Source organism: Sodiomyces alcalophilus, assembly GCF_042370955.1.
Source record: "Sodiomyces alcalophilus JCM 7366 unplaced genomic scaffold ACRALscaffold_3, whole genome shotgun sequence".
Lineage (NCBI taxonomy): Eukaryota > Fungi > Ascomycota > Sordariomycetes > Glomerellales > Plectosphaerellaceae > Sodiomyces > Sodiomyces alcalophilus.
Window position 1 is genome coordinate 6,409,809 of NW_027263534.1, and position 25,560 is coordinate 6,435,368.

General features: G+C 38.6%; 1 protein-coding gene across 1 annotated transcript; it reads right to left on the reverse strand.

Annotated features, from left to right (window-relative positions):
- Positions 1-5,101: 5,101 nt before the first annotated feature.
- ACRALDRAFT_209288 (uncharacterized protein) lies at positions 5,102-15,058 on the reverse strand (the record flags this gene model as incomplete). The annotated part of the gene is made up of 4 exons (XM_071022607.1): positions 5,102-5,135; positions 5,196-5,277; positions 11,354-11,607; positions 15,036-15,058. The coding sequence occupies 4 exons, from the start codon at positions 15,056-15,058 to the stop codon at positions 5,102-5,104; spliced, it is 393 nt and encodes a 130-aa protein (XP_070876219.1).
- Positions 15,059-25,560: the final 10,502 nt, after the last annotated feature.

The following is a 25,560-nucleotide window of genomic DNA, read 5'->3' on the forward strand; positions in this document are numbered from 1 at the left end:
CGGGTAGCCACTATAGCTGCCGCTTTAGGAGGCTACGGGCGCTATTATAACTTATTTACCCCCCCAGAATTAGGCGAGGGAGTCGAATTTCTGTTACTTTAATAGCTACTTTAACCTCTTCTTTTCTAACCTATTTAATTACTTTAACTATAGCTTTTTTAATTGCTTTAAGATATTCCGGTCTTCTAATATTCTAGAAGGAGTCTATCGTTATATTCTGCTATAACACTATAAATTAATCGTATATCGGTATTACGCTTACGGTTTCCAGAGCGTCTTTTTCGGTATCGTTAGGCAGATTAAGCTCTTTAAAAAGCTCTATTACCATAGGTGGGTCCACGTCACGATCCTTATACAGGATCTTCTTATTAAAGCTGATATCTCTTATACGTAGGACCCTTCCGAGCTTTAGTACCTAAATCCGATAAATATTAATGCTCTCGTAGTCGATTAAATAACCGATATAAGCCCTTTCCGCGAGCTTCTTATTCTTCCAGCGGCCACGCTAATAGTTAGCAGTTAAGGGATAGGCACGGTAGCCGGACCTCTTTAGGTAACCGATTAAAGGGGTGCTGGTTATACGTTTAATACCTATCTTATTAACTCACTTATCTATATAACCCTTCGGCGACTTCTACCCAAGGTCCCGGCGTGGAATCAGATTATATAGATATCTCGCGGCGGCTATAATCTCCGGCTATATATCCTACTAAAAGCCGGGGGCGATAGCGAGGGCCCGGGCTATAGCGTATATAATAGCCCCGTGGCGCTCGGCTCCGGGATTCTAGGCGGCTATATTTAGTAACGACCTCTCGATTAGGATCCCTCTAGTATACACCCAGTTATTAAGATTACTCTAAAGGGCTTGTTTATTATCTAGCCGTATCACTATAATAGGGTAGTGATATTACCGTGCCGTTCGTAGCTCGAAGGATATTACCGATAGAAAGGCTGACTTAAGGTCCTTTAGGAAGTCCCCTATAATAAAGTGCGTATAGGGGTAGTGGTATAGCATTAGCTTTATAAGTCTGTTAAAGGACTTATCGTTAGAAAAGAGGTCGATATCTATACGCTGCTAAGGGCGTGTAGGTCGGTGGTTTAGTGGCCTTCGTGATATCGGCCTCCGGGCTTTACTACCGGACTAGCTCTTATACTCTATTATAAGGGGAAAGTCCCGTTTAGAGACAGCACCGCCTATATAGGCGGTGGTAATATATTTAAGGGCATCGGCGCTTATATAGCCTAGCCGCTCGTGCTATAAATAAGCGTCGGCGATACCTATAATCGGGGCTCTTAAGCTATTAAAAAAGCTCTGTTATTCTATTAGTTAGAGGGTAAACTAACCTCCTGCGTTCTTTAAAGGCAGGGTAACTGTCCTACCTTTTTCCTTAATTTCTAACGCCTATCTACCGGTAATAAGCAATCCCATTAGAAGTAGGCGGAGGGTTAATATAAGGGTTATAGGATATCCCTCGATATACGCTATATCCTTTAAAATCAGCGTATACGGCTAATAATCCCGATCTTTAACTTCTAGCGTTATAGTGCCGAATCCCGTACCCGGATCCGACTCTCCTCCGCAGGTATCGAATATTATATACTTCTCCGCGGGCCGGTAGTCTTTTGGAAGGTAACGGTTATTAGTGATATGCCTTATAGTGCCAGAATTAACTAATAGCTTGTTTATAAAGGCTCCGGCTATTATTAATAAAAAGCTATATATACCGTACGATCCGGTTCCCTTATCCGAATCCGAGTCCGAAGAACCGGCGCTCCCAGTGGCCACGAAATTAGATAAATCCTTAGAAGGGTCTTTCGAGGGTGACTTCTATTAACCCTTATTTCCCTTACTTTCGGCGTCCTTTTAGAGGCTACTCTAGAACCTCTTTCGACGATCGTTATCCTAGCTAGCGATAACCCGGTTAGAACGTTCTTCCGTCTCCTTAGATAACTTAAAGGTCTTCCCTCTTCGGGCCGGGTTAATAGTCGGGTAGGTCTAAATTAGCTTATAGTAGCTTTGGGTCTTCCGGGCTATACGGTAGTCGTAGATAAATTCCCTTTTAGTACACTAACCCTGTTAACGATCCTTTTAGCGATCCGATTAATAATCCGATTAACGATCCGGTTACTAACCTTCTTTATTCTTTCCTAGGAATATAGCTATATAAAATAATAACAATCCTGGCTTCCGATCTAAATATAGAGAGTGCCTATAACGTAACTAGGTAGTATATTCGTTAACCACGGTCTTAATATCCGGTAATTTAGCCTTATCTTCTTCCGTTAGTATTATAGAAAACCGGGCTTCCGACTACTCTAGGGAAATTAATCCGATCGCGTTAAAAAATCCGTTAAGCTGGTCTATCTTCTAATCGATTACGCGAACCTAATACGTCTTTGCCTCTTTATATAACTTACGGAAGTCGTTAAGCCAGCGTTAGTAAGGTATCGTCCTAATAGATTATATACAATCGTCCTAACGGCGCTTAATAAGTGACCTCTAGGCGGCGTTAATAGGCTTAAGGTATACCTTTAGGATTTATAGCATTTCCTTTAGATTGTCTTTGCTAGTAAAAGACTCCGCGAGGCTCCGGTCTATAGTAGTAGCGATATAATCTAGTACCGCCTTTATCGCGGCTTTTTCCTGCTTATATTCGTTATGGGCGAAAAGCCATAGCTTATACCTTTAATCCTAATTTTTATTGTCTTTGCTTACGGTAGGGGGCTTAACCTTTTAGAGACGTTGTAGGCGTTTTGTATCATTAAGGTCCGGATCCACGAGCTTCGTAACCTCGTTAAAAAAAGCGACTTCTATTACACGCAGATACTATTAGTGCTAGGTCTTAGAGGAGGTTAGTATAACTAAGGTTATCGTGACGGCGTGGACGGGCAGTTGATTAGATAAAGGAGCAGGAGGAGAAGGAAAAGGAGAAAGAGGAGGAGAAGGAATAGATAGAGGCGGTTAAAGGGTTAGTGATAATAGGCAGGCGGACGAGCTAGTGGACGACTCTATCCGTAATAGAGCTAGGACTTAAAAAGAGAGACTCTAGTTAATTAAGAGCTTTAAAAAGAGGGCTTTAAAAGAGAGAGGCACAGAGCCTAGAACTATTAGATCGACCGGAATAGAGGCGTTTTACTCGAGCGCCGGGCTTATAACTATTAGGACACTAATATCGTATAAAGTGTGACTTATGTTTATTATAGACTATAAAAGAGGGGTAAGGTTATTCTGACTAGGCCATTCGTTTATTCCGACTAGGGCCCTATGTTAACAGCCGGTAATACCCGCCCGCTTATTCCCCTTATACCTAGATACTTCTATATCCGCTTAAATTCCTATAGCGACGATACCGACGATGCCGACGATACGTTTAATCACTCATCGCGACGATACCGACGATAAGTACCACTATTTGCAAGCGGCCTGTCTACTATTTATAAGCGTCCTAAACCCAATTAGGAAGGTTACGCGAGCCCGCGTAGTAGTATACATACGCCACGATCTTAGCTACAGATATCCCGTACCGGTACGTATAATCAGGATAAGGTTTTCTCTCCCTTACTTATTACGAATATCCGTTACTATAAATTCACTGCTTATTTGGACCTCCGTGCATAAAGCTCTAGTTTAGAAGAATATACGCTATCGTAACAGAAAAAGTGGTGGAAAAGCAGGTAGAAAAAGAGGTGGGAGAAGAGGTGGAAAAAGAAGGTAAATTCTTTTTAACGTGACACGTAGTAGTGGGTAGTTACGTAACCTTATCTATATAATAGATAAGACCTTATCTGTGTAATAAATAAGACCTTATCTATATAATAGATAAGACCTTATCTGTATAATAGATAAGGTTACGTAACTACCTACTACTATATATCACGTTAAAAAATTTTCACCTCCTTTTTCCACCTTTTTTTCTACCTCTTTTTACACCTCTTTTTCCACCACTTTTCCACCACTTTTCCACCACTTTTCCACCACTTTTCCACCACCTTTTCCTACCTCAAGGACATAATACATTTTAGAGTACTTTAACACAATAGAAAACAGGTCAGAATAGCTGCGATTTTATAGTCTTAGGCATTAAGTATAAGTCATAGTGATTAACGCCGGTCTTATACAAAAGGTCTATTATAATTATACGTACCGGTACGGGATATCTGCAGCCAAGATCATAGCGTATACACACTACTACACGGGCTTGCGTAACCTCCTTAATTAGGTTTAGGACGCTTATAAATAGTAAACAGGCCGCTTACAAGTAGTGGTACTCACCGACGATACGTCTAATTAATCGTAGCCACGGTACCGACAATACACTTAATTAATCGTAGGAACGATACCGACGATACGCTTAATTGAGTATACATATCTATATATATCTAGGTATAAACGGAAGTAGTGGCGGCTAGCGTTAGGCGTCATCAGTATTGCCCTAGTCGGAATAACCTCACCCTAAAAGAGTACTAGTCTAAGATATCCTATATATAAGAAAAAGAGGGGGAAAAGCACTATAATATATCTAATAGAAGTACCGCTATGTTCGGGAGTACCGGTATTTATACGCCCCCTATTCGGTATTTACTATCCACTTAACCCTAAATAAGAAGGTAACGCGAGCGCGTGTATAAGTAAGATCTTAGCTATAAATATTACGTACCTATATACGTTAGAGTAGGTAGGTAATTAGGATTACGTGGTGTATAAGATAAGGTTACGTGACTAGGGCATTAGGATTACGTGGTGTGTTTAATAAGGTTATATAACTAGGGTATTAGGATTACATAATATAATAAGGTACCTAGCGTAAGGATATTATATATTCTTAATGCCTTAGGGTTAATAAATAAAGAGGCAGAAACAGTAGTGATTTAGTGGCTTAAGATATCTGGTTTTAATTACAGAGATTAAGGCTTATCGTAAGGTACAGGTACGCAGCATATACGGCCAAGATCTTGCTTATGCACGCGGTCGCGTAACCTTCTAAAAATGGATTAAGTGGATAACAAATAGTGAACCGGGAGCGTACAAATACCGGTACTCCGTGTTCGGAGCAGTGCGTGACATGGCTCTGCGAATATACCTAACAGGATATCGGGGCATTTAGGCATAAATGCCTGACAAAGTGAGAGAAAACCTTGTCGTGATGTATCTGTACAGGATATCTGTAGCTAAGATCGTGGCGTATGCGCACTACTTCGTACTGCGCGGGCTGTTGCACAGGCTGGCCCAAAGCAGGTCCGAAACGGGTTGTTCCGGGCCCGAATGTGGGATTGGATCTGCCGCAGGAATAAGGGCAGGAATTTAGCACTACGATCAGAGATTTCTATAGAGTAAAATTAAATTAATAGATTAATCGTTTATTTTACGAAATTAAGTTACACGCTGTTTATAATAATTAAGAGTCCTATTTACTCGATAACCTATTAAAGCTATTTACTCCGAGCTGCCTATAGCTATAACCACTATAACCTTAAATACGACTATCTATATAAGCCACGAAGACTAGGAACTATAGAAACGCCTCTATAAAGTCAGGGCCCGTAGTAACGGAGTCTTGGATTTCCTACGCCCTAATAACCTAGCCCCTAGGCCGTAGCGAGCCACCCGTCCCGAATTTACCTTCTACGCCTCTATCGCTAATATTAACAGATAACCCACTAATATACCCGAGCTAACGGTTATAGGTAAGGCCGTATATACTAAAGACTACCGCGGATATAAAGAAGATCGTAAAGACTACGAGACCTATTAGAAGGGTATTAATAGGATGCTTAAGGGGTGGAAGAGTTTATCGTAGCGAAGAGACGGAAGGCCTTAATAAAGGAGTACCACTATTTGCAAGCGTCCTGTCTACTATTTACAAGCGTCCCAAACCCAGTTAGGGAGGTTACGCGAGCCCGCGTAGTAGTCTGTATACGCCACGATCTTAGCTATAGATATCCCGTATAGATACATCACGATAAGGTTTTCTCTCCCTAGCTTACTATAAATGTCCGTTACTATAAATTCACTGCTTATTTTGACATCCTTGCATAACGCTCTAGTTAAGAAGAATACACGCTGTCGTGATAGAAAAAGCGGTGGAAAAGCAGGTGGAAAAAGAGGCAGAAAAAGGAGGTGAAAATTTTTTAAGGTAACACGTATTTATAGTGGTGGGTGATTATATAACCTTATCTGTGTAATAGATAAGACCGTATCTGTATAATAGGTAGATAAGATCTTATCTGTGTGATAGATAAGGTTACGTAACCACCCACCACTACGTGTTACCTTAAAAGATTTTCACCTCCTTTTTCTACCTCTTTTTCTACCTCTTTTTCCACCTCTTTTTCTACCACTTTTCCACCTCCTTTTCCTACCTCGAGGATATAATATAATTTAGGGTACTTTAATATAATAGAAATTAGGTCAGAACAGCTACGATTTAATAGCGTAGGGCATTAAGTATAAGTCATAGTGATTAACGGCTGTCTTACGTATACAAAACGTTTATCGTGATGTGATGTATCTGTACGGGATATCTATACCCAAGATCGTGGCGTATGCAGACTACTGCGCGGGCTCGCGTAACCTTCCTAATTAGGTTTGGGACGCTTGCAAATAGTAGACAGGCCGCTTGCAAATAGTGGTACTCTTAATAAAGGGCACGACCCCGGAAGATATCTACGTAGCAGCATAAGCCGACGCCGCCTCCTATATCGCGACCCGTATAAAAGACTCTTAAAAGAACTACGATCTTTATAAGAATAAGCCGCCTACTAACCCCCGGAAGGTGGCCGCCTGGCTAGACGATTAGCAGGACCGGCTTTAGAACTATTATAACGTCGGGATATATAACGAACCCCGGGAGACTTAGATTAACGATTTCTTTAACGCTATATAACCTGCCCTAGGTAACTAGAGCTAGAGTCGGAGTCCTTTAGTTACTAGCAGACTAGCTACCGGGCGAACTATTATCCGACCTAATTACTAAAAGAAAATAGGCAAGAACCTTACTAACCTAAGGGTTAGGAACCGTAAAGGTCTCCTTATTAGGCAGGGCTAGGCCCCTTGTTTTAGTAGGAGCCGTAAGCGACCCCGTACTAGGTACTGCTAACCCCTTTATTTTAACGGGTATCTTAGATACTATACCGGGTATAGCGGACCCCTTATTATTTAGGCGCCCTTTAGTAGGAGTTATAAGTAACTCCGTACTAGGCCCGGCCAGCCCCTTTACTTTAGCGGGCGTCGTAGACGCCGCGCCGGGTATAGTTCACCCGTTATTAGTGCCACCCTTCTTAGTAGTCTTTTTAATAACACTATCCTTAACGACGGGAAACTTATTATTAGCGGTGTTAAGGCCACCACCGGCCTTCTTACCGTTCTTTATAGGAATAACGGGCTTTTTAGCGAGTTATTAGTAGACTTAAGCTAATAAGCTAATTTATTAGCCGTATATAACTAGCGTTTCTAAGGAGCTATACTAGAGTATAAGGGTTAGCTAAGCTTAGGGAGCCACGCATAATAATCACTTATATTATCGTTCTATACGGGATAAAGGTATATTATTAATAGGAGTTATTATTATTTATACGGGAGACGATTATAATAAACTACTTTAAGTATTAGATTAACAGGACTAATAAACGGCCGGAGACCTTACGTAACGCGATAAAAGAACCTCTAGAGAACTCGATATAAGCCACTAAGATAATACCTTATAGCTAAGACGCGGTAATAAGGATAAACTTATAGGTAAGGCTTTAGGACGAGGCTAATGTAATAATCACTTAAATAGGTAAAGAGATGAAAAGGGGAAAATAATAATAATCTATGAGGACTAGCTAGAACATATTTTATAATAGTTACCGGGCCTTAAGTAGAGCCTACGTGGTTACTCCTGCCTACTCTACGATCTGGGTATACCTGCTATATTAGGGGCGCACCTATAGTTTATTATTTAGATAATAATAAAGCGTCGCGTGCACTCCTTTAAGTCTATAGGCTTTATGTTTAGCTAGGCGATCTAATTATTCACGGGTTATTCACGAAGCCTTTAACGATAGCTTAAAGGCGGAGTGTTAAAGGACCCATAAAGCTTTATTTAGGCTTTATTATATTACCTTAGAGGTTTAGGGAAGGTTAATGTATATGTTTATATTTAGCTTAGGCTTAATAAGTTATTTATAAAAGGTCCTATAGTGGGCTAGCTATACTATGGATACGAATAGTGGCTTACGAGCTAGTAGCCTGGTATAGGTTGACTTAAGCTATTCGTAGTCGGGTATCGTCTCGGGCCGAGTCGTCTTTTCCGGAAGCTATATCCGGAGGATATAGGTAGATAGGGGAGGGTCGTTATAAGGGCACCCAGTTAACTATATTACTCCTAGAGATATAAGCACTAGAAGGGGGGGCGTGATATTATAGGCATAATTTATCGAAGCTAGGGATAGCCTAAATAGGAGGAAGTAATATATTCTAATAGTTATAAAGGGGATTGGATAGGGTATGGTGTTTAGAGATAGGCGGTCGAGTCGGCTCTAGGACTAGTACTATCCGGACCGGTCTAGTATAGTATAATAGGGAGGACCATTAACGGATAGGTTGTGGTCCTAGGGATAGTGTCGAGGGGATTCTCTGAGGTTACTGGGGAAGAGGCTCTGGTTGTCTATAAAAGGGGTATATAAAGCTCAACTCCTGACTTAGAGGTTTAACGAATAATTTAACTCTTAATTCGACCTATTAGTATACAGTACCCTTTTTAATTATCTTAGAACGTCTCTTTACTCTTTACACGGAAAACCCTTAATATCTAGTTCTAGCCATCAACGAGCGCAGCGGCTATATAGTATAATATCATCTAACCTGTTAATCTCTTTATATATAACACGAGGTTTAGGGCCCTTGTCTGCTATATTATCATTATCGTTACGGCTGGTATTCCGGTAGCCACCCGCACTATTATCTTCGTCGCTAGTAATAGTATTATTATTAGTATCACTTATAGCGGTATCACTACTCACGGTATTACCCTTTTACTGCTTATTATTATAACCCCCGTTAGCGCCGCTTATTATAATATTAATATTATCCTGCGTACTCGATTATTTAACGCTATTGCTAGCGTTATTGTTGCCCACCCGGTGGGATTTTTTAATAGCCTTAGCTACCTTATAAGCTTTTTTCTTAGCTAACTTACGGGCCGCCTTAGCGGCCTTGCTCCCTATGTTACTAACGTTAGGCATAGTGACTTTCACGATGTTAGTAACGGTCATGTATAGGGCACTGTCACGGCACTCATATTGAGGAAAATTGATCTAATTGTGGGAGCGTTGTTGTAAGGGAATGGACTTATATATATGGTTATCTCACGATAAAAAAGTGATAAAGATAGACAATGGCTAAGAAGAAGAAGAAGAGACAATAACAAAGTTAGGAGTAACTGAAATATTCTTCTAGATAAGTTAGGAGTTACCTGTTAGTGCCTAATAGCCTGATCTCTTATGGAATTAGCCTTATTTATATAATATGACTTCCCTCTTTAGAAGCACCTTCTATCTTTATATATTATAAGTCATGGTTATAGGCCTTTAGTAGGTAAAGGAGTATTATATAGGCTGTTTAAAGATTAGACGATAAATTAGGAGTTTATAATAGAATCCTTTAGAGTAGTTCTTAGTAGTGGTCTCTTTGTTATTATAGGGCCTTTATGTTTATAATATTAGCCGCTGGTTAGGGTCTCTTAGAATAATCCTGTTTATTAAATAACTTTATTCTCTATAATCACGTTTATCTATATAGTGTTAAGAGGAATCATTATAGTTATAAGTTTTATCCCCTTTTGCTTTTATCTTATGCTTTTATCTTTTATTCTTAAATGCTTGCTTTAGGGAGTGGTGTTATTCTATAGGTGGTATAAAAGGAGATTCCTAAATTAGGCAGAGTTCTTTATATAGAAGAGTAGCCGGGCTAAGGGAGTCATTCTTTCTTATTACCTCTAGACCTCTATTACTCCTAAGGGCAGGAGTCAAAGAAAGGGGGGGTAATCTATAAAATGTGTAAAAAGATCTTATTAATGTATATTATCAGGTTCTAGACTCCCTACTAGTGCTTAGTACGAGCTTATCGCGTAAGCTATAGAGGCCTCTCGTGAAGAGGTTCTAAAGGCTTAGTTACTAACTACTAGGTGGCTTTATATTTAAAGAAGGCTTATCGTGTATTCAGAATACGAAAGCTAGCTTAGAGTATATAAAGGAGCTGGTAGCCTTTATAGTAAGGCTACCTTATTTACGAAGGTCCCTTAGTTACTCTAAGAGGAGATTATATAACGAATACTTTCCTGTTAGGTGGCACTCAGAGCTCTATAAGTAAGGACCTCTATGCCTATGTCTTCTTAAACGAACTTAACGAATAATCTTAGTATAGTACTCCCTCCCTTGGTCTATTAGTAGACCTCCTTGTTCGTCTTATAATAGCTTCCTTTACTCCTTACTTACATCCTATAATACTACGCGACCCTTATCACGCCACGTTATTAGCTTAAGTAATAACTAAGATATCGTATTGACGATACCTAATATATTTATATAATATATTGGAAGCTAAGTATATATATACGTATAATATATAGAGTATTATAGTATAGGCTAAGCTGGTTATAATGTAGACGTCTAGTTATATAGCTATAACTATATACTGTTTATTTTGACTTAGATATTATACTTATTATTATTAGTACTATTACTTATTATGGGTATAATATCAACACCCCTCCGTAAGCTAACTCTTATATAATAAGTGTAGCTTAGTCAGGTTATAGTTATGGTTATGTTATAGCGCAGTAATTCTAGTCTATCTTAGACTAGAATATATAGAGGAAAATTTAAAAAAACCTCTTCTTTTCAATTTAAGGGAAATTTTCAAAAACTCTTGTTATTATTATAGTATATTATTTAAAGGAAAATTCAGAAAAACCTTTAAGATCTAGGAAAACCCGAAGGTAAAAAACCTTGCTATGCCGCGTTGTAAAGAACTAAGAATACTAAGCATTGAACCAAGTATTTTAATTCTTTGATACTATTATAAGGCGGTAAATCATACTTAGGCAAAGTATCGTCCTTGTGACCTACGTTCATATGACCGTAAGAAGTATTATGAGTCTCTTTTGCTAAACCTTTAGGTATTATATCAGCTATATTAACTTTGTATTTTTATATACGATTTTCATTTTATTATTATATAGCTATTGACTATAGTAGTGATACTGCCTGTCGATATGCTTTACCCGTTTATAGAATTCAGGGTTTTCGGCGAGCTTCTTTACACTCTCACTATCTATTAAGATAATAGGAATCTCGAGAGTTTTATTATTACTATTGTTATTATTATTATTATTATTATTATTATTATTATTATTATTATTATTATTATTATTATTATTATTATTATTATTATTATTATTATTATTATTATTATTATTATTATTATTATTATTATTATTATTATTATTATTATTATTATTATTATTATTATTATTATTATTATTATTATTATTATTATTATTATTATTATTATTATTATTATTATTATTATTATTATTATTATTATTATTATTATTTGTTATATAACTAAATGGGTTATGTGAATACAGTTATACTGATACGACTACGCAGCGCGGTATTTAGTCCCCGAGCTCTTAGGCTATTAGCTACTAGAGCAGGTAGGGCCTATAGATAAAACAGGCTACTAAAAGGGGATTCCTATTAGTTATATATAGCCAAGGCATAGCCTATATATAGCTTAGCTTCCTATAAGCCTAATGTATAGAATTAAGGTAATCTATTATATCTTTATAGCTGGGTTTAGTTAATTATAGCTTCACGTTATAGTTATAAGCCCGGGTAGTAGCAGTATACTAGTAACTTCCACTACCCGTAAAGACCGTTCCGAGTTATAATTCTTTTGTCTCTTTTTTATATTTATTTTATCCCCTATCCACTTCTATTACATATTACTCATTCTCCTATACCTATACCGCGCTTACTTTTCTGTTTTCGAGCACTATAGCCTACACCCTGGAGATCGACTGCGCGGTTAACGCTTCGGATATACCTAAGCTTATATACTTTAACTATTAGATCGACTAGTACTATGCGGTTAAAGGCGCGGCTCGTATACCGGAAATATAGCATATAATCGATCTGGATAAGCCTAATTAGTCCACTAATATTCTGCCAGAGCTTAATCATATTTCCGAGTACTTAATCCGCGAGCGCCTTATAGTCCGTAGCGGCGAGACTATTATGTAACTATCTAATAATAAAGTCAAAGCAGCTCTGCTTGAGGCGCTATAATCCTTGGATTGAAACAGAAGGAATACTAACCCCTTACTAAGAAGCTTAAAATAATCCTATCTCTAATCTGGAAAACTACTAATACCGCCGGCTTTAAGATAGCTATCTCTAAAGCTATCTCGATAATATAGGCAGAGCCGCTTATATCCACGGTCCGTAAAGGTCGCTATACTATTCGCTAGCTACTTAAAGCTCTTAAGGACGCCTATGCTCCTAGTAAGCTCACTATCCTTTTAACTATTCAGAATAACTATCGATTTATTCTATACGACGCCTAACACGGAAATACTAAGCCGGAGGTTTAGTATAAAGCTTAGATCTATTAATTATCGCGCGCTAGAAACTATAAATAAAAGGAGGTGGATGAGATTTTAGTAATCCGCGAGTTTATACTACGTATATATCGCTTTATACCCTAATAGTCCTTAGCTAAGCTACTCGAATTAGGCGATTATCGTAGGAAGAATATCTAGCCCGAGATCCTCGACTACGGCTAGTCCTTTATCGATTTTATCCACGACTTAAAAATAAACGCCTATAGCGGCTTAGTAGTATATACCATACTTAGCGGCTATTCTGATTAACTAAAGGACAGCAGTTAAGGGGGTCGGCGGTACTATAAATACCCCTATTAGCGTTCCTATCACTAAAGGCCTATATTTATAATTATTTAAAATACGCGCTTACCGGTAATAGCCCGGATTCTACGCTTAAGCTAGATAAGGCCCGGTATAATAAGCTCTAAGCAGAATACTAGAAGTCACGTTAAAAGCAGCTCCGTGAAAACCAAGTAAAGTCATGCTAGACTATTAGAGCGGATTCGTTTAAAAGTAGTAGCTCTCTAGCCTATCCAGGTTATATCGTCGCGGTTACTCTAGATCCCGATATAATTTACGGGGAGCACTAAGTTATATAGACTTTTACTGCTATAATACCTAGGTTATATCCGCTCTCGAAGAGCACCTTACTTTATAACTACGGAGCTGCTTATCTAGTAAACTCGCTTAACCTCCTCGAACCCGGTATATTTATCCCGTCTAACAGCGAATATATTATAGCCGGCACGACTTTCTTTCCGATCTTAGGCTATAATACCCGAGTACTATAAGGGATTTTTAATAGCGCTAAAGGAGCTTCGAAGGTGGCTTTAATACTAAAGAAGGTGGCTATTATTAAGGGGTTTTACACGAATATAGTCTTAGAGGCTCTGCTATAAAAGGTTAGGATTTAAGTCTAAGGCTATGATTACTCCCTACGCTACGGGACTCCTAAAAAGAGTAAGAATTTATTAAAGATAAGCCGTCGATATAACCTTACCTTCCTCGAATATAAGCCCCTTTCTTTGTATTTCCTTTCTTCCTATTTAGGCCCTAAAGGCTAGGGGGTGATTCCGATCTGTATAGACCCTATCTAGCTACTTATAGCAGCGGCTTACTAAATAAGGCCACGCTTTTATCCCTCCTAAGACTCTTTACGTCCCCGTATCGATATCGAGAATCTATAGTATCTTAGGGCAGACTATCTTAGTCTAGAGGCGCTCCGCGCGCTAATTAGAAACGCCTAAAATATATAAATTTCTAAAACTAAGCGCTATAACTATAAGACCTGCCGAATAACCTACTAAACTAGGGTTATCTCTTACCGGAAGTTAGAGAATCGCCTACTAAGCCCTTTTTAGCGCGTCCTATAGGAGATTAGAGCCTTTCCGAGCCGCTATAACGGCGATAGGTAGGCCGTCTTCCTTAGGGATAAATATAGTGGCTAGACCTTTATTATAACATTAATATATAAGATAATAAATAAAGTATTCCGCGTTCTTTTTGGTTTTAAGAGGTAGGTTAAGAGATAGTTCTAGGTTATAATTGATAAACTACGCTCTAATAATAAATCTAGCCTACTGCCTTTAGGCAAAAAAATGCGTTTTAGGCACTAGATAGGAGTGGAGGCTATAGACCTAGAAACGAACCCCCCTTATATTAATAAACCGAATAATAGTATTAAACGCCTTATTAAGAAGATCGCAGATAAAATAAACGCTATTCTTAATGGCGCTAGGCTCTTAGTAAAGGTATAGCTAGAGGCGTTAAAAGTAGTAGTATACCTATATAATATAAGCCGGTTATAACGGCTTAAATAGAAATTCCCTTCGAATTCCCTTATAACTGGTTTAGGTATAAGCCTCCGATTCTGATTAAAGAGTATACTGCTAACCTACGCCCTGATTAGAGTAGCGTTTATACTTATGGGTGCCGCGTATATCCTTTAATCTACGATAAGGAGGCAGGAGAAGATAAAGGGAGATTTAATATTAGACCCAGAGCTTATATCAGGTGTCTTATAGGCTATATAGCTTATAATATCTACCCGATTTAGGTTCCGCTACTAGATAAGGTGATTTCTATATATTATATAAGTTTTAATAAGCAGATCTTCTATAAATAAGTTATAAAAAGCTCGGGGGCGCTGCCTATAAAGAAGACTTCCGAGCAGATTATGTAGATTAAGGAGGAAGACTTATTAAATAATTATTAGATATCGTAAATAGACCCTTCTGGTATTTCCGAGTCCTATTCTATAAGCTCCGGGGTAATAGATATATATATATAGGCAGCTCTATCCGGAAAACAAAGCGACTTAGCTACTATTAAGAGTAGTATATCTTTTACCGCCTAGTATACACCGACTTAGTGTAGTCTCTAGACCCCTCGATCTTTCCTGGAATCATCGTAACTCCAGGAAGTCAAAAGCAGCTTATCTATAGCTACAGCGATCGGTTCTAACCTTTCTAAGGATATCCTATATACACTTATAGTCACGATACCGTATATATCGGAACCAGGCCCTTCTCCTAAACTCCCTTTACCCTATCTTAACCCGGAACTAGCTCTTAAATCGATTTTAGAGCTAGACTTATAGGTTTATAGGCCTTATTTTCCGAATAAGGTAGTATCTAAGCCGAGTTAGGAATAAAAGGAGCGCCTAACCCCTTTAACTAAGTTAATTACCTTTACGGCTTTGATATCCTTATCTACCACGAAATAACGGGTAGCACCTCGGCCACTATTAAGCGGTCCCCTGCACAGAAGTTCCAGAATCGCGTAGATAAGGGCTAAGGGCAAAGCTAAGAGGATAGATCCACGGACTTGCACGGCAGAACCAGATAAGGATCCAGTTATACACTTTTTCACCTTTTATATACCTGATTAGCTCGGAGAGGAAACTATAGCTAATCCCGCTAGCGTTTTAACGCTTTATTTAGTGTTTTTAGCGGCTACTAACAGTCAATACGCAGAGACTTCTTTATCTTTATAAGAGCCTAAAGGCGATAACCCTATATATCGCTATAACCTTAAGCCTCCGCTAAGGCACTAAGGAGACCTTTAATTATATCCTATAGGCTTATAATTCAGGGAAACAGCGTATTAGGAGGTGAATAAGCTGCTCGAAAAGAAGACGTGGCGTAAGATTCTATAGAATAAGGCTAATATAAGGCCGATTCCCTTAATATAGGTATTCACGTATATTCTCGATAAGGAGGGTATTTTAAAGGGATATAAATCGCATCTTATTATTTAAGGAGACCTGCAGGTAGGCTCCACGGTTAAGGGCACCTATACTACCACGCTCGCTCCTCGGTCTTTCCGCGTAATAATGGCTTTAGCAGTATAGTTCAATCCAGAAATTAAGTAGTTTAATATCGTTAACGCTTTTATTAACGCTAAAAGAAATAAAGATAGCGAGTCTATTATCTATTAGTTCCCGGATAGCTTTAAGAAGCCCGAGACTAGCTTAGAGCTCGATAAGGCCTTATAAGGCCTACGCGATTCCCCTCTTATATAGTATAATAACCTTACTACTACGCTTAAATCTATTAGTTTAGTTTATAATAAGGAGGAACCGTGCCTATTCTTTTTAGAAGCTTGCGAGGCCTTTATAGTATTCTTTATAAACAATATTCTATTCCTTTACTATCAGGACCGCCTATACGCAGCTCTCTCGGCTATTAAGGGATTAAAAAACAAATATAAGCTCTCTAAGAAGGGGACCGCGGAGTGGTTTCTAGGTATACATATTATCTAAGACCGACCCAACTAAGAGATATTCCTATTAATAAGTCCTATATCAAAAAGATCATAACTCGTTTTAACTAGGTAGATCGGAATTTATATCCTAGTATACTAATTGCTACGCACCACTATCCGGCACTATACCAGGACCTAAACCATATAGGTCTAGATTAGTGCCATCACTATACGGGCACTAAACCTATATAGCGCTGGATTAGGGCTAGCCCTATACTAGCACTAAGCCAGTATAGTGCTAGACCGGTGCTGGCACTATACCTAGTATAGCGCCTAGCCTTAGATAGCCCGAGGTTCCCCCGTAGATATATAGAGCAGGAACCTCGCCCTTCCCCTTTAAAGAATCTATCCTATTTATATATCATTTACTATAACGTAAGGTTATCTAACTTAAATCCTCTTATAGGTCCTATAGTACTAGCTAGCCAGAGATATATACGGTTAGTATATATTAAATAGTAGTAACTAAAATAATAGTATTCGATCTTAGTAAGGTTCGCGTACCGCTCCTATTAAACGACTATATAGACTATTCTAGTTACACGATCCTAGTATCACGGGTATAATTCATCGAAGTCAGGGATAGCTTAAATAGTAGGGGATAATATATCTTAATAGTTATAAAAGGGATTAGATAGGGTGTGATGTTCGGAGATAGGCGGTCGAGTCGGCTCCGGGACTAATACTATCCGGACCGGTCTGGTATAGTGTGATAGGAAGGACTACTAGTGGATAGGTTATAGTCCTAGGATTACTTTTAAGGGGATTCTATAAGGTTCCCGGGGAAGAGGCTCTGGTTATCTATAAAAGGAATATACAAAGCTAAACTCCTGACTTAAAGGTTTAGGGAATAATTTAAGTCTTAATTTGACCTATTAGTTTATATTATCTTTTTAATTATCTTATAACGTCTTTTTACTCTTTATATAAAAACCCCTGATATATTATTCGCTTAACCGTCCTAATAGGTATAACGACCGCTAAGAGTTATAAGTATAATTCACCTCTACTAGTTAGCTAATAAATAACTATACATCCTCGTACACGCTTTAGTATTACTCCTCCCGAGGATAGAGATCACGAATTAGGTTATAAGTACACGCTATCTCCTGGTCCTAAAAGCGATACCACCGCGCCTCTGCCTAGTAAATAAGAGACTATTATCCTATAGGGCCCTTTAAAGCCGTAGCTAGAACCGTATCTAGTACCTTAGCGTGAGCCTCCTATAGCCCCTTAGCGTGAAACACCCGCGGCTCCCCCGGTTAACACTATAGAGCCACCGTCTTACCCTTAATCGGATACGCGGTATAATATCAAGGAATTAAAGAATCACCCTCCGGATTAACTGCTTCCCGATAAGCTAGACTTCCTCCTAAACTACTATAAGGAACGTAAATAGCGAGAGTATAAGTTAGAGCGTTTAGAAGCTATTTATTATAGCGAGGACCCGGATACTACCCTACCCCCTTATTCGGCGAACCACTATTATCCCCGAGGTGGTCGCGGCGATTTATTTAAGGTAAACCTTCCTACCCTAAAATAAGACAGTAAGTTATATAACTAGTTTAGAACCTTTGTGGAAAAGATTAAGGAACGCTTTTATTTTAATCTAGCTAGTTTTATAATAAAGGCTAAGAACGTTTACTTTGCCGCTAGTTACCTTAAAAGGAATATAAAGTCCTATTAGCGAGCTTACTAAAGGAGGATCTATAGTTCTTTAATAAAGGCGATATAGGCCGAGCTAAAGGCCTTCCTAACCGAGTAATTAGTCGATAATAAGACCCGCGAGTTATTAGTTATAGAATGGATCTTTTCCGAACGGACCTTTTAGTAACCTGGTTAGATCTATAATTAATTTCCTAATAAGTTAGATTCCTTATTTAACGAGGTATCTATCCCCCTTTCTAATAAGTGGCGTATATAGTTTATTATATCTAAATTAAATAAACCTCTACGCGATTAAGTTATTACTAGAATTTTACCTAAGACCTTCTAGGAGCTAAATATCGCGGCTTATTAGGCTAAGGTTATATTATTACGTAAGGGTAAACCGTCTAATTAGGACCGCCGCTATTATATACCCCGTGATTAGGGTTATAAAAGGAAGCGCGGAACTAATACTAAACCCTCGGTATCCTAAGCTAGTGGTTCTTACGAAGACTCGCCTACGCCCCCTGCTACTATAACCGCGGCTATTACTATTACCCCTGCCTAATAGCGGGATAGCCCTAGCGGAACCTCGGAATTCTTAGGCCCTTAGAAATATTACGAATACGGAGAGGAGGGCTATATTCGACCTTTTTACCCTCGCCTACGGAATAGGCGGGCCGGCTAAAGTTTTACCTCGGCTACTAACCCTAATCAGGAGGCTATAGCCCCTAGTCGACCCACTTTAGGTTAGGTATAGGCCCTACCCTAAGCCCTATAGGGTTAGGCCTAGGACAACGCGCCGTTAAAGTCGTCTCCTCCCCCTAGTCTAGTAAGGGTAAAGCTTAATATACGACTAAACGGTGGATAGGACTATTGAGTTATAATTCTGGATAACGCTACTGACTTTAATATTATCGATAAACGCGTAATACCCCCCGGGGAAATAATTACCGGACCTCCTAAGGAAGTTAGGTAGTTAAATAAGGAATATATAACCTAGATACTCGGATCGATCTTATCTATAGTTCGGATTATAAATAATTAGAATCGTACGCGGATATAGTATATAGAGTTATATATTATAGATTTAGGAGAAGATAGGTTAGAGGTTATCCTCGGGATCCCTTAGTTAACTAAGTATAACCTAATAGTTAACTAGGTAAAGAAGAGTTACATATTTCGGATTTAGAAAGAGGAGTTAAAGTTTATAGGTTTACGGAAGGAGTTAAAGAGGGCTACGAATAGGGCGAAGGTGATAGTTAGGCTTATTAGGGCCTAGGTAGCGCGGGTTAGCCGTGTCTAAGCTTATATCTTAGAGGATATAACCACGCCTGCCCCTTTACCTAAACTACTACCCGAACCCCTAAATAACCCTTTAGGCCCTTTATCTACGGGTTAAAAAGAGTTATTAGTAGCCGTGCCGGAGTAGTATTACGAGTTTATAGATATATTTAATATAGAGGAGGCCGGTAAGCTACCTAGTTATTATTAGTAGGACTATAGGATCGAGTTAGAGGAAGGGAAGACGCCCCTGTTTAGGCCGATTTATCTATTAGTAGAGGAGGAGTTAGCGGCGTTACGGGAGTACCTCTACGGTGCCCTCGCTAAAGGTTAGATTCGTTACTCTATTAGCCCTACGGGTGCTCCTATTCTATTTATACCGAAGAAGGGTAGGAAGTTAAGACTATATATAGACTATTAGGGGTTAAATAAGGTTACTTATAAAGACCGCACGCCGCTCCTATTAATATATAAGATTATAGACCGGCTTTTATTATTAAAGGTTTTTACTAAGCTAGACCTTAAGAACGCCTATTATCGATTCTATATACGACCCGGCGATAAGTAGAAAATAGCCTTTAGGACTCGTTATAGTTATGTTAAGTCCTTAGTTATGCCTTTTAGGCTTACTAATACCCTGGCTAGTTTTTAACGGTATATTATCCAGGCCTTAAGTAGGCTAGTCGATACGATTTATATAGTTTATCTAGACGATATCTTAATTTATAGTAAGGACCTCGAGGTTTATTAAGTACATATTAAGAAGGTTTTAGGAAGGTTAAGGGAGTAGTCGTTATACGCGAATCCCGAGAAGTGTATATTTAAGACTTAAGAGGTAGAGTTTCTAGGGTTTATTATTAAAGTAGATAGGGTTTATATAGATTAGCCTAGGGTTAAGGCTATCCGCGATTAGTAAAGGCCGAACTCGGTAAAGACTATCTAAATCTTCCTGGGTTTTACTAGGTTTTACCGGCGTTTTATTAAGAATTATTTAAAGATTATAGCGCCGCTCTTAGACTTAACGAAGAAGAGTAGAGTAAAGGGGGTATTCGTGTTATCTATAAGGGAGAAGGAGGCTTTCGACGAGTTACGCTAAAGGTTTTAGGAGGCTCTGGTTCTACGGTATTTCGATCCTAAGTTACCTATTCGACTAAAGCCGGATATATCGGGGTTCGCTTTAGGGGCAGTAATTAGTTAGTATATAGATCGGGTATAGTATCCTATTACGTTCTTTTTAAGGAAGCTTAAGAGTATAGAGTTAAACTATTCGACTCCGGATATAGAGTTAATAGCTATTATCGAGGTATTCTGGTATTAAAGGCACTACCTAGCCTATAGCCAGACCCTAATAAAAGTTCTAACGGACCACCTTAATTATCGGTACTTAATAGATAAGCTAAAGCTTAAGCCGTAGTATACGCGATAATTAGAGGAGCTATCGGTATTCGACTTCGAGATTAAGCACCGGTCAGGAGCTTAGAATCCGGCTAATAGTCTATCGCGGAAGCTATAGTATACTTCTAGGTAGGCGGACCTAGATACGGAGCGTTAGAAGCCTATTAAAAGGTTTACTTATAAGTTTATATTAATAGTAATAAAGAGGGCGGGCAGAACACCTAGGGTCTCCGAGGACTTATTACTAAGTATAAAGGAGGAGGTGGCCGATACCTAGAGGGAGGATCCCTTTTATATTTCTTTATCTAGGAAGGACGGGTTATCCGATCTATAGTTAAGGGATAAGAAGGGCCTAATCCTTTTTAAAGGTCGCCTCTTTGCCCCGGATATATAGGGGTTAAGGAAGAAGATCCTATAGGCCTTCTATAATAAACCCACCGCTAGATATTATGGTTCCGGTAAAACGATTAAAAGGATATCGGACTTATTCTATTAGGACTATATATCCCGGGATACAAAGAAGTTTATACCTATATATAGGGTTTATTAAAGGACTAAGGGGAGATAGTATAAGCCTTATAGCCTATTAGCTAGTCTGCCGGTTCTATCTTATCCGTTCTAGGAGATCTCGATTAATTTTATTACGGGTCTCCCTCCTATTAATTAGGGCGGAAAGAAAAAGGACGCGATCCTTATAATAGTTTACTATTATATAAAGTATTCCCTTTATATCCCTTATATTAATACACTAACCGCTAAAGCTTTAGCCGATATCCTATAATTAAGAGTTTTTAGTGTTTACGGGTTACTAGATAGTATCATTTTAGATTAGGGCTCTTTATTTATAAGTAAGTTTTAGAGGACTCTATATAGTCTTTTAGGTATTCACTATAGGATATCCACTATATTCTATCCTTAGACTAATAGGCAGACTAAGCGTTATAATTAGAGTATCGAGCACTACCTTCGTAGCTATTACTCACGGGGGTAGACTAACTAGGTGGATAAGCTATCCCTTATATAGTTTACCTATAATACCGTGTAGTACTCGGTAATTAAGTAGACGCCCTTTATAGCGTTAATAGGTTATAACCCTTATAGCCCTAATAACGTCCGGTTACTTAAGTCGTTAGATATTAGGGCGGTATCCGCTAAATAACGGGTAAAGCACCTAATCACTAATCGTTAAGTAATAGAAACTTTTATGCGGAAGGCTTAAGAGTCTTATAAGAGGTTCTATAACACCGGGCGGACTTTATAGCGGTTTAAGGTAAGAGACTATATCTTAGTCTCCTCGAAAGATATTAAGTAAAAACGGCCTAGTAAGAAACTCTTAGATAGGTACCTCGGGCCGTACCGTATCACCTTAGTTATTAGTTATTATAGTCTTGCCTATAAGCTAGATCTTCTAGAATTAATAAAGATTTATAATATTTTCCTGATCTCTTTATTAAGGGCCCGACTGGGGAGCATAGACGGATTGATATCCGGGCTACAAAATAAGGTGAAATGAGGCGTTAAGTGGATCCATAAAAACGACACCGAAAGTCACAAGTACCATACCTACTTAGTATATATAAGTCAAGTACCTAAACCGTATAACTTGAAACTCCCACGGAAGCATATAGGCACTTTTGTAGAGCTCTATAGGCCCGGGATATATTATAGTATATATACGAATACGTACCTACCTAATGTATATATGGTAGGTAGTAGGTAGTATAGAAAGTGACCCTCTGCATTGTGTGTTTATATGAGAAGACTTACTTTGTGACTCAAACTATATATATAAATTGGTGGTGGTACTTAGAGCTTTCGGCGTTACAGCCACGAAACCACTGTCAGCCTCACTTTGTAGCCCGGATATCAATCCGTCTAGGCTCCCTAGTCAGGCCCTTTATTAACGCCCTAGCGGTCTCGCGATAATTAGGCTCCTAAGCCTATAAAGGTGGATATAGAACCGTAGGAGTTAGAGGAGTATAAGGTAAAGGAGATCTTAGCTTATCGGTTTAATAGGAAAAGGAGGCAGTATTTAGTGAAGTAGGCGGATTATAGGTATAAGGATAATACCTAGGAACTAAGGCGTTATATCCCAGAGGAACTTCTTTAAGAATATTATAATCGGTAAAAGGAGAGGGCTTAAAAAATACAGAGACTATTATAACCTTATAGGGTCCTTCGTTATTATTATTAATTTGTTATACTATAACCCCGGAGGGTTACGTTACTATCTTTATTTTACTAATTTATTATATTATATCCTAAACACTAAAAAGAAAAAAAAATAGACTAGTGCCCGTATAGTGTATAAACGATAGTCGGCTGAGTTAGATTATTAAATCCATTTCCCATCCTATACCTATAGTCGAACGAAATACTTTTTATTATTACTATTATTATCGGTCTTAATACCGCTAGCGACCCGTAGGAGGTCACGAATTTAACGAAGGGCTTTTATCTATTTACGAGACTCCTATGCCTAAATATTATATAAGGTAATTTAAGCCTCCGTAACTACGTCGGCCTAATAACGCTTATACCAAGCCGTATTATAACCTCGGAAGTTATAATGCTAATTATTAGCGTATACTTAGTATAGCTCCCCCTAAAGCTTATAGGCGGTATACTGGTAAAAAGGAATTAATATAAGTAGATAGATAAAATAAGGGAGAGATAACCTATAAGCTTCTTATCGGTAAAACCACTACAGCGTATAGTATTAACGAGTGCCTTTTATAAAGCAATAGTAATACGAGTAGTATAGAAATTTATCTAGGAAAGGGTTAGTATACCGGGGCGGTTTATAGCGGGCGGGGAGTATAACTATACCTCCTCGTATTTCTTACCATTCTAGTCCTCTTAATAGTAATAGTATTTAAACGACTATCGACTAGAGTTACGGTATAAACGAAAGATAATAGGACCTTAGCTATCTAAGATAATATTAAGGAATCCTGAGTAACACCGCTAATAGGGAGGGTCACGGCGGTCGCCCTTTATAACCACTTCCTAGACCGGGTAAAGGCCTTATGGATCGCCGTTATTAGAAGGCGTAGCCTTATTATCGCCTCTATTAGCCCCCGGACCTTTATTAGTAACGTTATTATTACCGAAGATATTATCACCCAGGAAGCTTTTACTTTTACTAAGGATAAAGTTATTATTCTTGCTTTTATCGCTATTAATATAGAGGATACCGTCGGCGCTACCCGATATAGTTATATCCCCTTTATAATCCATAATATTATCCTTAATATTATCGTTATTATTACCCTTATAGTCCGTTAGTACCGGAGACGGAGTCCTCTAGCCGCCGGTAGACTAGTTACTGGTCGAACTATTATCTAACCTAAGTATTAGAAAAAACCGGGCAAGAACCCGGCTAACCTAATAGTTAGGGACCGCGAAGGTCTTCTTAGTAGGGAGGGCTAGGCCCCTTATTTTAATAGGAGTCGTAAACGACCCCGTACTAGGTGCGGCTAACCCCTTTATTTTAATAGGTGTTTAAGATACTATACCGGGTATAGCGGACCCTTTATTATTTAGGCGCGTTTTAATAGGAGTTATAAGTGACTCTATACTAGGCGCGGCCGGCCCCTTTACTTTAGCGGGCGTCTTAGGCGCCGCGCTAGGTATAGTTAACCCGTTATTAGTATCACCTTTCTTAGTGGTCTTCTTAATAGCGCTATCCTTAATAACGGAGGTCTTATTAGTAGCGGTATTAAGGCTACCGCCGGCCTTCTTACCGTTCTTTATAGGAGTAACGGGCTTTTTGGGGGGAGCGGGCTTCTTAGCGGGAGGGGTATTAGCAGCCTTAAGTTAACGAGCTAACTTATTAGCTGTATATAACTAACGCTTCTAGGCAGCTATACTAGAACACAGGGGTTAGCTAAGTTTATAGGGCCACGTATAATAATCACTTATATTATTATTCTACCCGGAATTAAGGTATATTATCGTTAAGAGTTATTATTAATCGACTAAGAGACGATTATAATAAGCTACTCTAGATATTAGAACTACCAGAACTAAGGGATAACCGGGGATCTCGCGTAACGCGATAACAAGACTCTTAGAGAACTCAAGACGAACCACTAAGATAATGCCTTATAGCTAAGATACGGTGATAAGTATTAACTTATACATAAAACTTCGTGATAAGGCTATTATAATAGTTACTCGGATAGGTAAAGAAGAGAAGAGGAAAATAATAATAAGCTAGGAGGACTAGTTAGGATATATTCTATAATAGTTACCGGACCTTAAGTGGAGCCTATATAGTTACTCCTGCCTACCCTACGATCTGGGTATACCTGCTATACTACGAGCGTACCTATGGTTTATTATTTAGATAATAATAAAGCGTCGCGTGTACACCTTTAAGTCTATAGGCTTTGTGTTTAGCTAGGCGACCCGATTATTTAAGGATTATTCACGAGGCCTTTAACGATAGTTTAAAGGCGGAGTGTTAAAGGATCTACGAAGCTTTATTTAGGCTCTATCACGATGGTTTAGTTTAAGGGAGTTTGATCTTTATGTTTATATTTAGCCCTGGCTTTAATACGTTATTTATAAAAGGTCCTATAGCGCTAAGATCCCTAAGGTAAATATATAATTTATATATATTCCTATATAAACTTCCTAAATTATATATACACCTTAGGGAGGTACTTCTAATTAATATTCTAATACTACGCAGAGCACTATAAATCCAATCTATCTAGATATCTAATAACTGCGTCGCTACCTCTAATTCGCTTAACTCCTTTATTTCCTTAGATGTATCCCTTCGTATCGTCTCTATCAACGCATCCATTTA